Below are 14484 nucleotides of genomic sequence, written 5' to 3' on the forward strand. Positions count from 1 at the left end.
GACTTTACTGATCCTTACTGGCTGTGTGTTTTCTTTGACAGGGGAGTTTGCACTCAAGCCCCATGCTACTGTATTATCATGGAGTACTGTGCACATGGACAGCTCTATGAAGTTCTGCGAGCAGGGCGGAAAGTCACCCCTCGGCTCCTTGTGGATTGGTCCACAGGGATTGCAAGTGGGATGAATTATCTGCACCTTCACAAAATCATCCACCGAGACCTCAAGTCACCAAAGTGAGTCTCTAGCTACTTAAACATCCCCCAGTTGTGGTAGTCTTTTTTTATCTTGAGGAATAGTTTAAAGTTAGGTCAAAAGCCCCATTATTTTGTTCCAGTGTTGACTCCAAACTAATGAGAGTGAAACTAATGAAACTTATTGGCACTCCCCTCCTGTGCTGCAATTTAACAAGTCTGTAAATTTTACCATTATCTTACATGATAAATAGCAGCCAGGAAATATTTCTAGTGATTTGATGGTGTCTGGTCCTTTTTGAAAGTGGGATATTCTGTTGCCTTCTGCTGTTTTATTTTTCCTTCTTAATTGTTCTTTTGTAACTTCCCTGGATTTCTGGAATGTGTCTTTCTCATTCTCTGTTGCTTTCTGACTAAAACTATCTGGCTGTTTATATTCTTATTCCCTAGATGTTTATCACTCCTTTAGCCTATGACATGACTGTGACAGTATGTTAGGATAATACTTTTAGATGGTTTACAGTACAGTTTAAGGTATAGCTTTACTAAAACTTTGAAACACCCCCAGATACAGTGAATCTTCAGTGACTTGTTAATTTGCAATTTTATCAAGATTTATTTTTGACTTCTAGCATTTAGAAATGCATTTGAGGCACAAAACACAACCACCCCAAAGAAAGTGAGTGCATAATCTTTTTTTCTTGTGCTGCAATTGTGAACAGCATGGCCTCATCAACTGTTTGTGTTGATTAAGAAGGGATTTACTCCCAGTGGCTATTGTGGTACAAGAAAAATTACAAAATACTGTTTTTTTTTGTTTTTTTTTTTTTTTCCCCCTCCAGCGTTTTAGTTACACACACAGATGCAGTAAAAATTTCAGATTTTGGTACATCTAAAGAACTCAGTGATAAAAGTACCAAAATGTCTTTTGCGGGAACTGTGGCTTGGATGGCCCCAGAAGTGATACGCAATGAGCCCGTCTCTGAAAAGGTGGATATCTGGTGAGTAGTATTAATGATTAAGTATCTTCACCTTCTGTTTAGCAACTTAGTTTCCCAGCACTTTACATACTTGGCACTCTTTTCTCATTCTAGGCATGGGGATAGTTTGCTTTGTGGTGGACTATTCCTTTCTCCATCTGCCTAGTGCCCTGAAATTTGTTACTGAACCATGGGCTATAATGGAAAGAGAAATGACATACCTGTGTAAAAGCCGCGAGTTGAGATCTGAAGGTACCTAATGAGAACTTGGTGCAGACTACCTGTGTCTTGCAGTAAGCAAATGGAACAGTTCTTCCCTGTGTCATTATTCAGACCAGAGCTTTCTTCCACTCCTCGTGCTCAGGGGCAACTTCTGCAACCAGGGTATTTTTCCCTGGCTTTCTACCTTATTCAGGGCCACGCTTGAGCTGTAGGGAGGCCTCTACTCTGCTAGGCTGAAGGGTTTGACCACCTTTTGCTTTCTGCATCCTGGGCTTGGCTGTTATCTGTACAACCCCGGATCCAAGAGGGAGGAAACCAAGGTACATTGTAAGAGTTTTGAACACCTATTTCCATCCCATGTGAAATGTATTCTGTGTCCAAAGAAACACAAGGAAATGTTCAGATCTCCATGCTATTAAAAATGCTTGAGAGAGGACTCAGCATTGGAGCTCCTTTGGGATGCCTCTCCACAGATTTCAGGGTCCTCAAGGGAACTGCATCTCTGTTTCTGCCTTGTTATTCGTGCATATTAAATGCCAGGAGCCACAACAAATACCCTTCTCCCTGCTTTACAGACAGGATGAATTTTCCATCTTGTGGTTTTTCAGCTTCAAATGCTGTCACCTCCCTTATGCAGTATGAAGCTGCAGGTCAAAGCTGCGGGTGGTTCAGAGTGTGAGTGGAGTCAGACAGCAGCCTGCTGCTGGTGTTTTAGCTCGGAGCTGGGTCATGACTTTAAGTCAAGATTTCCTGGAGGGAAAGGGAAAATCTTGTAACGTGCAGCATACAGCTCTTCTTGTGCCTGCAGTGTTTTGTGTGTTCATTTTGTGTGGATGTAGCAGGCCATAGGATAGCCAGCTCTTCTGGGATTGTTTTGGAAAGAAAATAGACTCACCATTTGTCTTCTGAGCTCCTCCCTTTGAATCACAGGTTCATGAGGAGGAATGGTGCTGGATTTACACCCTCAGCTTTCTGTCCTTTAGAGTGGCTTAGGGTCAGGAATATTGTGTGGAGCATCATGTCCAATAAAAAACAGCTGCTAGCTCTGCTGAGGACTGTGGGCACTCCTTTACTCCTTTCCTCAGTGACTTAAGAGATGTTGCTCTTTGGTGCAAACCTAGAGGTGCCTTTGGTGCAAGTTCCTCTTCAGTCCGCTGCAGTGGTGATTGTTCAAACTCCTCCTTGACATCCATTCCTCCCCCAAGATGAGTAAAAGCGATGTTCATGAATGCTGACAACAAATGAGAACAGTTCCTAAGCTGCTTATATGTCTGCTCTCTCTCATCTTTATCAGCATGCTAAAAAAACCAAAACCAAACCTATAATCTTATCAGGAGTTTTGAAAGTCCTTTGTCAGTTCTTAATCATAACAAAGTTGAAACCAGATGGGGTTTCCTGGTAGTTTGTCCAGCCACCTGGATCCCTGCTTTCCTGCAGCCCACAGAAAAAAATTTTGAGAGAAAAAAATGTTCAAATGCTGCTTGTTTGGTTCTTTTTCTTCTTTTTCTCCTTCACATGATTTGAAGCCAATGGGCTTTGAAAGTGCAGTGTTTTTCACATGAAGTTCTGTTTCCTGACGGTTTTTCAGACCCAGGCAGTTTGTCCCTTAGATGTTCTTCTGTACTTAATAAAAGCAACTTGATATTAGTACAAGCCAGAAACGCACTTCTCGCTTTTCACCTGGTTTGACTTGCCAGCAAGCTTGGCAGGATCGATGTCCCACAGATGTATGGGGCATGCAAGTAAAGTGATATGTCTGGGTTTGAAATTGAGATGGTTGTACATCACCTCATATCGCAGCCTGGTTGTTAATGTGCAGTAAGAGCGGTGTCGGTTCTCAGCAGTGTTTTGTTTACCTCTGTATCGACTGGTTTGATATTTCTTTGGTGTTTTATTGGGTGAAGATTGTAAATAAAACAAATAACTGTTTGCTGTTATAAGTTAAGGTTTTGGTCCTTACTGATCATTTCACTAAGGAAGAGAAGCAAAGTGAGTTTTCTTACCTATATCTTTCAGTTCTTGTAATGGGGAGGTTCTTTTCCAGGCAAAGTTCTCATAATTAATTTTTTCTTTCTTTTGCTTTCCTTTCTTTAGCACAAAGAAGTGTCAGATGAGACTGCATGTGCTTTTCATACTGACACTTATGCATATTGCATTTGTTTCTTCATTTCTATGTTGCTGTAGCAATGAGTCTCAAACCTATGAAACTCTTACCTAGGAGTACATGTAACAGCAGAGGGAGCTTTTGGCTAGAGAAAAAAAAAATTAAATGAAATGTAAAAAAACACCCATAAAACACAATCTTTGTTCTGTTGTCTCTAAAGCACTTAGAAGTTCTGTCTGTTCGGTAGACTTTTGACTGTTCTTATTGGTAAGAACGGATCACCTACTATCTCAGAAAAGCTATCTTTCCTCTTCATTTAACGGGAGTAAGATTTCATCTGTACAGAAAAGTTTCTAATGTACTTTCAGGATTTTTAAAATCTCACACAGAAAAAGGAAAGGGTGAGTGAAAACCAGTGTGGCTTGGTGTTCAGCCCAGTGCTGGGGCAGAAGAGGAATTGGTACCTTGTGTACGAAATAGCTGTTCTTGGTTAAAAAATAGCACGTAAACACTATTGCACCTACTTGCAATTTCAGATCAGACATACCTGACAAAAAACAGTGATTTTCTTCCAAGCTTCAGATATTTCTGTTAAATTGAATTCACACAGAAGTTTTTGTCCTGGTTTATTTTGTCATCAGGTCATTTGGAGTAGTTTTGTGGGAGCTGCTTACAGGAGAGATTCCCTACAAGGACGTGGACTCTTCGGCCATCATTTGGGGAGTGGGCAGTAACAGCCTGCACCTTCCCGTTCCTTCCACGTGCCCAGATGGCTTCAAAATCCTCATGAAGCAGACCTGGTAAGACCCTGAACCCTGTGGGGACCTAGGGCTGGCTCCCAGCTCTTGCCAGATGCCCAGTAAAACTGATGAAACCAGAGTCAGGGTGGGAGTGTTGAGCCCAGAGCAGGGGGCTCTTAAATACTCTCACACTTATCACGAGAACAATAAGTTTTAACATTTTGGATTCTGCTTCCTTGTGGCAGCAGGCTCAGGCCCCAGAAGGACATCTGGAGCTTAGAGGAAGTAGGAAGAGACCTGTCTGGTTTGCTGGGTGGACAGGGCAGGGGAGGGAGTGGGCAGGCACTGTTGAGAAAGGCTGGTGAGGGAGAAGGAGCTGAAGAGAAGAGAAGCAGGGGCGTAGAGCTTGATGGGAGCCCCAGCAGGGTGAGTTACCCATGAATTGCCTCTCCAGTGTGAATCAGGAGCAGGCAGCATGAAGGTCATCTTCGGTAGCCTTCACAGAGGTGGTTGCTTTGGTGTGGCAAAGTAGGTGATAGGAGGTAGCTCTGTGGGAAGAGAAAAGGAGCTGGAAGGAAAGTAGGGGTAAAATTTCTTGAGGCTGGCTCCAGAGCGGAAGGAAACAATTTTTCACTCTGAAACCCCCTGGTACGTGGCTGGCTTTTGAACTGGACAAAGACAAATTCAAGCTTTCTGTATGAAACTAGGATTTTACAGGTATAGATATGGAAAATGCTTTCTGTTTCCTCTACATGCCAGATTAGAGTTCAAATTCTTTGTCTTGGGTTATGCATTAATGCTTTGTCTTTGTAATTGCATCTTGACACAACGTGTAAGTGGTCTTCCAGCATTTTCCCACTCCATGAGTTTTACCAGCCACCTCTCAATGGCACAAAGGGAAAAACAGGCCAGAGCATCTATGGATCTTTTGAAATGGCTGTTTACCCCCCTGACCCTGAGCTGCAGCAGGTCGTGCTGTTGCAGTATCTGTGCTGAGACGTGCTCTGCCTGGCTGTGCTTCTACTTTGTGCAGCTCTGCACACGGAGTACATACACTGGTATCCCCACCTAGTGGAAGAAGGTGGTTTGTAGGGGAGAGGTGGCTGAAGAAGTTGTTTCTTGTCCTGAGCGCTGAATCCATGCAGCAAGTCTGGTGGGTTCAGTCCTGAAGCTCGAGTGCTTGTCTCTTTTCTCAAAGATACAAATGTTTTTGTACTCGAATGTGATCTTACAGAGATGTTCAGTGCATTACAATACTGTGTAGGCTCAGGCATTTACTATGTGGCAACATAGATATGTTCGGTGTTTATAGACACTCTGTTCTCTTGAATGTAAGTTATCATTTCTACTAGACTGATTAGTCCCATTATAAAATTTGGAAATTAACGGGATAATGAACTGAGATCTGTTTCTTCTTGACAAACAAGTTAGGAACAGTTTCAGTTTGTATCCTATCTTTCACTTTGTAATCACGTTTTCCTATTTTAAATGGTTTTCATCTCTTTTGTTTCTTCAGAATAGATCATCACAAACCAAAAACTAAATACAAAACCGCTCTAGCACAGTAAACTCATATTCAGCAAAAGAGAAAACCAGAAAAGTTCCTTTGCTCTAACCTGTCAGCTACACTATTCAGAGAATACGTTCTAGTGAGAAACCCTTTCAGAAGGGTAGGAGTAGCTAGCAATGTAAACCTCATCTCATGCTTGGGTATTTGTTTTGCTCCAGGCAGAGCAAGCCCCGGAATCGTCCTTCCTTCCGGCAGACACTGATGCACCTGGATATCGCATCTGCTGACGTGCTGGCTACTCCTCAGGAAACCTATTTCAAATCACAGGTAACTGGAGAATAGCTGTAGCCCATGAGTACTGGAGTTAGCTCCAAGGATCTGATTTCGGAGGCAACAAAAGTCTGGGATCCATGATTTCTGTTTGATTCCTGGGGAGAAGCAAACTGATGGGTATTTTAAAATCTTTTACCCAAGCTTTCACAAACTGAGACATCTGCTGACTGTAGTCAGAAACTCATCATTGTCTCATTCACTTCTCCCTGAGACTGCTGACTTCAGATGTTCTGCTCCCAGCTGTTCTCTCAGTACTGTTGTACAGGAGACCATGAGGCTGCTGAGGGCAGAACCATTGCATATATAGTGAAGATGAGCAGGGCAGCCAGTGGGATAAAGAGCTGTTACAGGGCAGTGAAGGGAAGATCCAAAAGTATGTTTTTGGAGATTCCTCCGAGTCCCACCCAGAGAGCTATTGTCTGCTCCCAAGGAGGGAATGAGAATGAAACCTTGCCTCCAGTGTAGAGGATCTATACAGTGTTGGGGTGTGTGTGAGGAAGTGGGTGCATTTATTAAAGCTGCAAGAATCAGGCTTCAAGGGGCAAATAGAGTTAGTACCTCCCTAGTGACAGTCTTCGTTGTCATGAATATAGGTTTCCAAATCATAAGCCTTTCTGTTTACTTTAAATGCCAAAAGGGAAAAAAATGTTGTCTTAGGATGAAAAGAGCTTTAGGAATTTTTAAAAATATTTTTTAGAAAATGGAGATATGTTTTAAATGATGTAATTGGAGCACAAAATTGGAAATGCCATTTGAAAATGCTGAAACTAAACATGCTGCAATGTTGTTACCCAAAATAATTCAGCTAACAGAAACATGTTTTCAACCCAAACCTGTACTTTTCTGCAGACGCAAAGAATGTTGCCCAAGAGTTTTTCTTTGGGGCAACCAGGGATCCCAATCCTTTGTAAATACCTGAAAGTAAATTGCTTCCCTAGGCTGAATGGAGAGAAGAAGTGAAGAAACATTTTGAGAAAATTAAAAGTGAAGGAACTTGTATCCACCGGCTAGATGAAGAATTGATTCGTCGTCGAAGAGAAGAGCTGAGGTCTGTTGACAGTCTCTTATGTTTACTGCTTGCTTTTCCTGTCCAGCCTTCTCTTCACCATCTAAAGGAGCCCAGCTCCCTCAGCTTCTCTTCACAGGGCATGTGCTCCAGCCCCGGACTGTCTTCATGCTCCCCTTGTACTGGGGACCCCAAACAGGACTCAGTATTCCTGGTGGCATGAATTCGGGCAGCCTAAGTTCCTTGTGAGTCCAGAAACTGAAGTTCCCATGGGCATGCCCTAGGCCTTGAGCACTGCTTGGCTGATGGAGCGCTATAGAGAGGGAAACAACGGGAACTGTCCTTGCTCTTGGGCAATGTGAACAGTTTGCTCCAGGCAAGACGGGCAAGTGTCCATCTCAGTGGAAAATGCATCTTGCAGTTTGCTGTGAGCTTTCTCTGCCCTGATGCTTTCTTTGGATTGGTTATTTCCAGATAAGTGAACACACTCCAATTTATCAGCGCATTGAAATTCATTTTGAACGTTAGACCAATTTAGAAATGAAAGCAGAATGTTTATTTAAGAAAGGAAAGTGTTATCTTCTGTGATACAAATTTGCAAATATAGTTGCGACAGAGAAACATGGAACACCAAGTAGCAGTTCTGTGTCAAACCTGAGAAACCGAAGGAAACCTCGTTTGGCCAGCTTGGTGTAGTTGTTGATCAGTGTTCCCTAGCCCTAGGGAGCTTTTGATGGTCACATCTTTCAGCTGTGGTTCAAGATGTCTTCTGCAACTATACTGTAGCTGTACAGGCATATTGCTTTTTATGAAATACAAACAGATGACTTATTTCCCTGTTTCTTTAGAAGCTGACTTAGCCCCTTCTCTGCACAAACAGGATGATCAGGGCTTGGCCAAAGGGCTTGTGGATGTGTGTGAGGCATTTGCAGCTTCTCTAGTGAGAAGCATTGCCACTCTTTCAAGACTGTTAAATGCTTTCTAAATCGTATCATGATTCATTGCTGTATCAAGCTCTTAATCATCATTCACTGTTAGCTCTATCTGGGGCTCAGTGCAATACAGCTGGCAAATTTGACTTTTAAAAGCCCTTTTCCTAAAGCACCTGTACTTTTCCTTATTCTGTCTTGGTCCATGGATATCAGATTGTGGAATAATGATTCTTCTGTTTTTCAGACATGCATTGGATATCCGTGAACACTATGAGAGGAAGCTGGAGCGAGCCAATAATTTATACATGGAGCTCAGCGCTATTATGCTGCAGCTGGAGGTCCGTGAGAAGGAGCTCATAAAGTACGTATCTCTGGGCATAATGGCATGCCATGCATGTGGCAATATGCATACAGGAGAAAAAAACAACGCTTCATTTCTAAACTGCATAGTGGTACTTGTAGATTTAGTGTCCCCTGACAAACTTACAGGGTAAAGAAAGAGCTGGCAAGCAGAGAGAGGCCCCTTAAGAGCAGATTACTGCAGACCACTTAGTGGACATATCTTTACCCAGAGTTTACTGACTGTGAGAAAGGCACCTTTCCCATTTGGTGTTGTCATCCTTTGGCCCCTTTGTAAAGAGAAAAGCAGTGCTGTTTCTGGACTGTGCGCCAGGGCCCTGTTCCAACTGCCTGATCTCTTTAGAGAGAATTTAGAAAATGACTGTGTCCTTTCTCAGAACAGCATGTTGTGTTGCACCCAGCCATAGCTGAGAAACAGGCTCGCAGCGTGCTCTTAGTGGAGCTGTGTTTCTGTCCAGTAGGAGCTGCAGTTGGATAAGGAGAGAACTGATCTGTGTTTTTTTTGTTTGTGTGTTGTTTTGTTTTGTTTTGTTTTGTTTTTTTCCTTCCTCAATGTTTCAGGAGGGAACAAGCAGTGGAAAAGAAATACCCTGGGACTTACAAACGCCACCCAGTCAGACCAATAATCCACCCCAATACAGTGGAGAAGCTGATGAAGAGGAAAGGGGTCTCCCATAAACCAGGCAGCCAGACTAAACGGTAAGAAGTAACAATCTAGTTCTGTGCCAGGAACCAGTGGTAGATCCCCATTGAGATGAGGAGACAGCTTACTTGCCTTTGAGTCTGATGACAACACAGGACAGGCCAAAGGAGTGTTCACTCTTGACCCTGGTCTGATCCTCAGAACCACAATTGTTTAATTATCTTAAGGTAAAAGGGATGAATCCTGCCATCCGTTCTACCTGAGCAGCTCTCTGGAACCGCTTGGTCCATATGATTTTTTCACAGATGATGATGTTTTGTCAGGAGGTATCTAATGTGTTGTCTCGAATTCCTAACTGTCCAAGCAAAGAGCAGTTAGATTATCCTTGACTTGAATGGTAATAAGCAGGATGAGGGATTGTGGAAATCAGCCAGCCCTCAGGGAGGATGGATTCATTGTTGAGGAATTAAATTTGGATTTGAGAATTCATACTATCCTTTCAGCTATTTCTTTTCTGCATGACTTTCAGAAAGTAAGATTATTTTTTTTTTTCCAGAGGAGTTGTCTATTTTATTCTTCTCTTTTCTGAGATATCCAGGAGTTAGAGAGTCCTGATTAACAGTGAATAATCACTTCTGAATTAATAGCCACATGTGCTTCTGAAATGAGCAGGTTGATAACCATCAGCAGATTGGGACCCTATTGTGCTGAACATTGTATATGCACATAGTAAGAGACGTGCCCTACACCAAGGTCTTAGGAGGGAGCTATTTTGAGAGCAGAACATCAAAATAAGAGCAGAAAAAGGAGAATATGTGGCAGATACTGGAAAAAGCAGAAAGAAAGGAGTGTAGAGCATGATGGGCTGAACAGAAAGGAGTGGAGAGGATCAAAGGAAACTAAATGCAGAAGTCAAACAGCTGAAGGGGAGGGAAGCCTGTAGATTTTAGAAAGCAGAGTGTGCTTATGGCTACAGCTGCCTCTTCATCCTGGCTCCGAGCCGATGTCGTTTCTTAGTTTGTGGTTTAACGTGTAACTTCTGCTGACTGTCTCTCAGGCCAGATCTACTGAAGTCAGAGGGCATACCGAGCACAGAAGCAGCATCCAATGGCTCACCAGTCTCAGGAAGTCCGAAAATGTCAACACTGAGTGGCAAAAGCCGCTACCGCAGTAAGCCACGTCACCGCCGAGGGAACAGCAAAGGCAGCTACAATGATTTTGCAGGGATCTTGAAAAACCAGCCAGTGCAAGATGATGCACTTCCACCTCATAATCATTCTCATCATCCCGGCCTACCACAGCAACATGGCCACAGCCATCCCCATGGCCATCACTCACGGCTTCATGCTCACGGACAAGATATTGCCAACTGCGCAAACAACTTAAGGTACTTTGGCCCTGCAGCAGCGCTGCGGAGCCCTCTCAGTAACCATGCGCAAAGGCGGATGTCTGGTTCCAGCCCCGATCTCATCTCCACTGCCATGGAAGCAGATTGCCGAAGGAATCTGGAGAGCAAAGAAAGCAAAGCTGATCATTGGGAATGTTGCAAAACAGATCCGTATAATTCCTGTCTTCAGTGCAGGGAAGAGGACAGTGGTCAGGTACAGATGTCATCTGCTGAAACAGGGATGAGCCATTCTCAATCACCAACATCTGTATCCCTGTATGAAAACGCGCAGTTCATTGAGAAGATGGAGGAAGAGGGCTTCAGCAACTGTAAGTCGGCGTCCGCCCTAGGCACTCCCCAGCACATGGCTTCCTCAGTGCTGCCTTGCAAAGCAAGACCCCTTCAAAAGGTAAGGACAAAGCATAGCGATCTGAAAAAAACCAAAGCTTTCTCCTCTTTTCCCTCTCCACCAAAAGAAGGTGTGTAGCATAGGCTAGTGTCTGGATATAGGGTAGTAGCAAAGCCATGTTTCCCATGCACATAGCAGTAGAGTTACATGTACAACTTTTATCTTGAAGTGATCATGCCCATCTGAACTTTGCTTTGTGATCTGGACATACTTTTAAAGTCAGTTTTACTGAGAAGTACTGTAGGCATATTGGAGCATACTGCTAATAATGAGGGTTGTCAAAGGTGGTTTTGATAGGGCCTAGTTCTGTTACTTGCAATTTAGCCAATATTTGAGATGAAACTTGGTCTACTGAATTTTTGTTGTTGAAACAGTTTCAGTGTTTTCTGGCCTTTCTCAAAACAAAGGAAGGCATTCTTTTGGTGATGTTAAATATCATGTACCAGTTTCACTGAGAATCTGTAGCACTTCAGTGCCTTGGAACAGAAATTCAGCATTTGCCATGGTCTTTTGCTGTGCCTGCCAGAAACTGTCCTCCTTTACCAAAAGTCGTAGTTCTCACGTATTTTGCGAAGATTTTGCAAGAGTCGAAAAGATGTTACAGCACAGTTGTACAGAAATGGAGTTGTTCTTTATTCCTCCCGCTTCCATCCAGGAGGTGAGAGAAGTAGGAACCAGTCTTAGTGGAGTTCAAAGAGCAGGAAAAACTGGGCCTGGGTGGAAAAGTGAAGGAAAAGAGGATGAGTACCAGATCAAGGGTGTGGTTTGGGCCCGGAATGAAGGGAGGAGGAGGACCTCATATTACAAGGGGATGGGATGAGATAGAGGCGGAGTTTGAACCAGGGGTTGGCAGGTTGGATAGGATAGAAGGAGGCTGTAAAAACCAAGAGTGCAGGGGGAGATTTGGATGGGGAAAGGAGAATGAAAGGTTCTGTAGTCACTGAGGTAGAGAATGGAACAAAACTCAAGTTTTCCTAGTTGGTGAAACCCACCAGCAAAGGCTGTGTCATCCCCCATCCTGCTCTATGATGGGCTCATGTAGAAGAGTGTCAAAGTCGTAAAGCCAAGAGTGCCGGATGAGCTCAATAATTTATGTGGATTTTAGTGTGATACTGATTACTTGATTTGCTTCTGTAAAAATCCGGAACGTTATGTACTCATTGCCTGCTAAAGTACTCCAGTATCTTTCAAAGTCAATCACTCCAAATTCAGAAATGGCAGCATTAAGACTGCCTGAAATAATCTCCTGATAAGAAGATGTCTGAGTCAGTTTTCACTGATACGCAAGTTCTTTTCTTGTCTAGATTGTTGCAGTCCGTTGACACAGTGACTTTGTCCTGGAAGACCAAGGGGCAACCATGTAGTTGCACGTTTGTTCTTTCACAAATGTGATATCATTCTCGTCCTTGTTTTCTGCCAGAGTGGTGATGACTCTTCAGAAGAGGAAGAGGGCGAAGTAGACAGTGAAGTGGAGTTTCCTCGTAGACAAAGGTAAAAGGTGAATTCACTCTAATCTGTCTTTGGTGGGACAAAACTCAGGCGGAGAACTGTCATAGCAGCTGCATGCCAGCATTGAAACTGTGGAAAGTGCTGGCAAAAGAACAGAATCGCATTCAGTGTGTCCCATCTGCCCTCAGTGATCCTCCATGTTCACTCACTGTTTTCAGCCTGTTCTGAGATGTTTTCTCCAGTACTGTTTTTCTGCTGCAGGCTGTTTGTAGCACAACTTGATCACACTTGATAACATTATTCAGCCTATAAAAGTAAGCTGCTGCATCTGTTTCACCAGAATCAGACTTAATGGATGTTGGGAGCCTTTGTGAACTCTTTCAAATGCTGTTTATTAACTGTTGCTGCAGTGGTGCTGACTCCAGCATTGTTGTAGTTGAATTCAAGTAGGATTGAAGAGCTAGGTGACAAAACAGCAGATCGAATTTGGTGATGTTGCCTGTAAAATAAGAAACTTGAGCGGGCATTCCTACCTAAGCATATGTAATAGTGGGCTTTACAGTCCTGTGCTCAGGAAAGAGATCATGGCATTGGTGCAGAAAGCATCTGCTTGAAGTGCAGAAGTGATCCAGCGGGCAAATAGGTTAAGGGTTATTAGGAAAGGAGCAGAGAAGAAAAAAAGCTTGTCTGCTGTTGTATACATACACGGCACACCTGCAGCTTGAATCCTAAATGTCACCTTCATTGCTCCAGCTCAAAGACCGTCGTAAAATTTGAAAAGGTACTGAGAAGTGTGACAAGAATGGTTAGAGATGGTTTCCACAGAAGAGAATAAATCCATGAGGAGTGTTTGTCTAGCAGGAGGAGAGGTGATACTGGAGGTGCATGAAATTGTAATTTATGTGGAGAAAATAGACAAGGAATGATTCCTCACATTCACGTTAGGGACACCTAGTGAAGCAAACGGGGGGTTAAAATGAACAAAAGGAAGTGCTTTTTCCATCCAAAACGTTTTCAGATGTGGAGCTTATTGTCAAGGTATGCTGTGGAAATCAAAACATAAACAAAGTCATAACTGTTAAATTCATGGCGTATAGATCCATCAGTGGCTGTTAACTACTGTCATCCAGGTTTGATCTTCAGCCCAGAAGTCTGATTTGCTGAATGGTACAAACCAGGAGGATATGCCAGGAGAAAGCAGGCTCTGTCTGTACACCCTGTTCTCATACTTTTCCCAGATTATTTCTTCCTGCTGAGGGTTGGAGACAGAACACTGGGCTAGATGAGTTTTCTGAGTCACACAGTTCTTGTATGATTGTTGATTCTGCTGCGATTTACTAACTTGGAAGACAAATTGCCTTTCCTGAATTCAATGTGATGACATGTTATGGGTCTCCTGGCATGTTCAGTCAACTGATATTTTGTACCATTAGTGTTGAATCCTGGCATGAGGCGATTTCCACATTCAAATAAGTGTGAGCTTGTTTTTTGAGTGCACATACCTAAATTCTAGCCTGGCTGTTGGGATCACTGCCAGGTAATGCAGATATTCCCAGCTGAATTTGCTTGAACCCTACAGTACAACTTTTCTTTAGGAAAAAGGACTGTTAAAGAAAAATATGCTCCAGGGCAGATCAGCTACTATGAACATGTAGCAGACAAGACCAAATAAGAACAGATGAATTTAAAGATGCAGTTCTTGAACTAAATCATTCAAAGGGTGGTAGATTTCCATAGCTCCAAGATGTGAAAGGCAGCCCAACACTTTGCAGAGCTCTTGCTGCCAGCCTTGCAGATCAGTTATGACGCAGCTGGAGATGTGTTCTTAGGGTGGGAAGAGGCTTTTGGAGAGTTGATGTAAAGGCTTTTCTAGGGATAGGACCTATTTTGCTCAAAGACGCTTTTGGAAGGATCAAGCCCTTAGCCCAGTGCAGAGAAGCAACCAGGCAGTATTGAGTGCACTGTGCTTGACCAGTATCTGCTAGGGAGAACAGGGTTGAGTGGCCTGGGCTGCCTGTTACAGTGAGTGAGCACTATTCTTGTTGTGCTGAAGATGCCAGTTAAAAGTACAGGTGCAAAAATGTGCCCTGCATTGTATGCTTCAGAAAGGAAGATCAGAGGTTTGCCAGGGGAGCCTGTGTAAGGGTGTCGTAGCCACTCTGCATTCGCTACACTAGTGATGATGTGAGGGTTTTGACTGTGATATATGTCTTGAAAG

The 14484-nt window shown here is 43.3% G+C and overlaps 1 protein-coding gene across 10 annotated transcripts in view; it reads left to right on the top strand.

The window, feature by feature from the left end:
- MAP3K13 (mitogen-activated protein kinase kinase kinase 13) overlaps positions 1–14484 on the top strand; it is an 84035-nt gene that overhangs the window by 64239 nt on the left and 5312 nt on the right. For all 10 annotated transcript variants that reach the window (XM_087739693.1, XM_087739690.1, XM_087739691.1 and 7 more), the window contains 9 exons: positions 42–233; positions 1034–1192; positions 4139–4297; positions 5966–6074; positions 7019–7128; positions 8263–8379; positions 8940–9077; positions 10079–10817; positions 12238–12308. In XM_087739693.1, the coding sequence (XP_087595819.1) occupies positions 42–233; positions 1034–1192; positions 4139–4297; positions 5966–6074; positions 7019–7128; positions 8263–8379; positions 8940–9077; positions 10079–10817; positions 12238–12308 (1794 nt within the window). The remainder of the gene's footprint in view (positions 1–41; positions 234–1033; positions 1193–4138; positions 4298–5965; positions 6075–7018; positions 7129–8262; positions 8380–8939; positions 9078–10078; positions 10818–12237; positions 12309–14484) is intronic.

Source organism: Nipponia nippon, unplaced genomic scaffold (genome assembly GCF_047370975.1).
Source record: "Nipponia nippon isolate SJK-2023a ecotype South Korea unplaced genomic scaffold, ASM4737097v1 scaffold_7, whole genome shotgun sequence".
NCBI lineage: Eukaryota > Metazoa > Chordata > Aves > Pelecaniformes > Threskiornithidae > Nipponia > Nipponia nippon.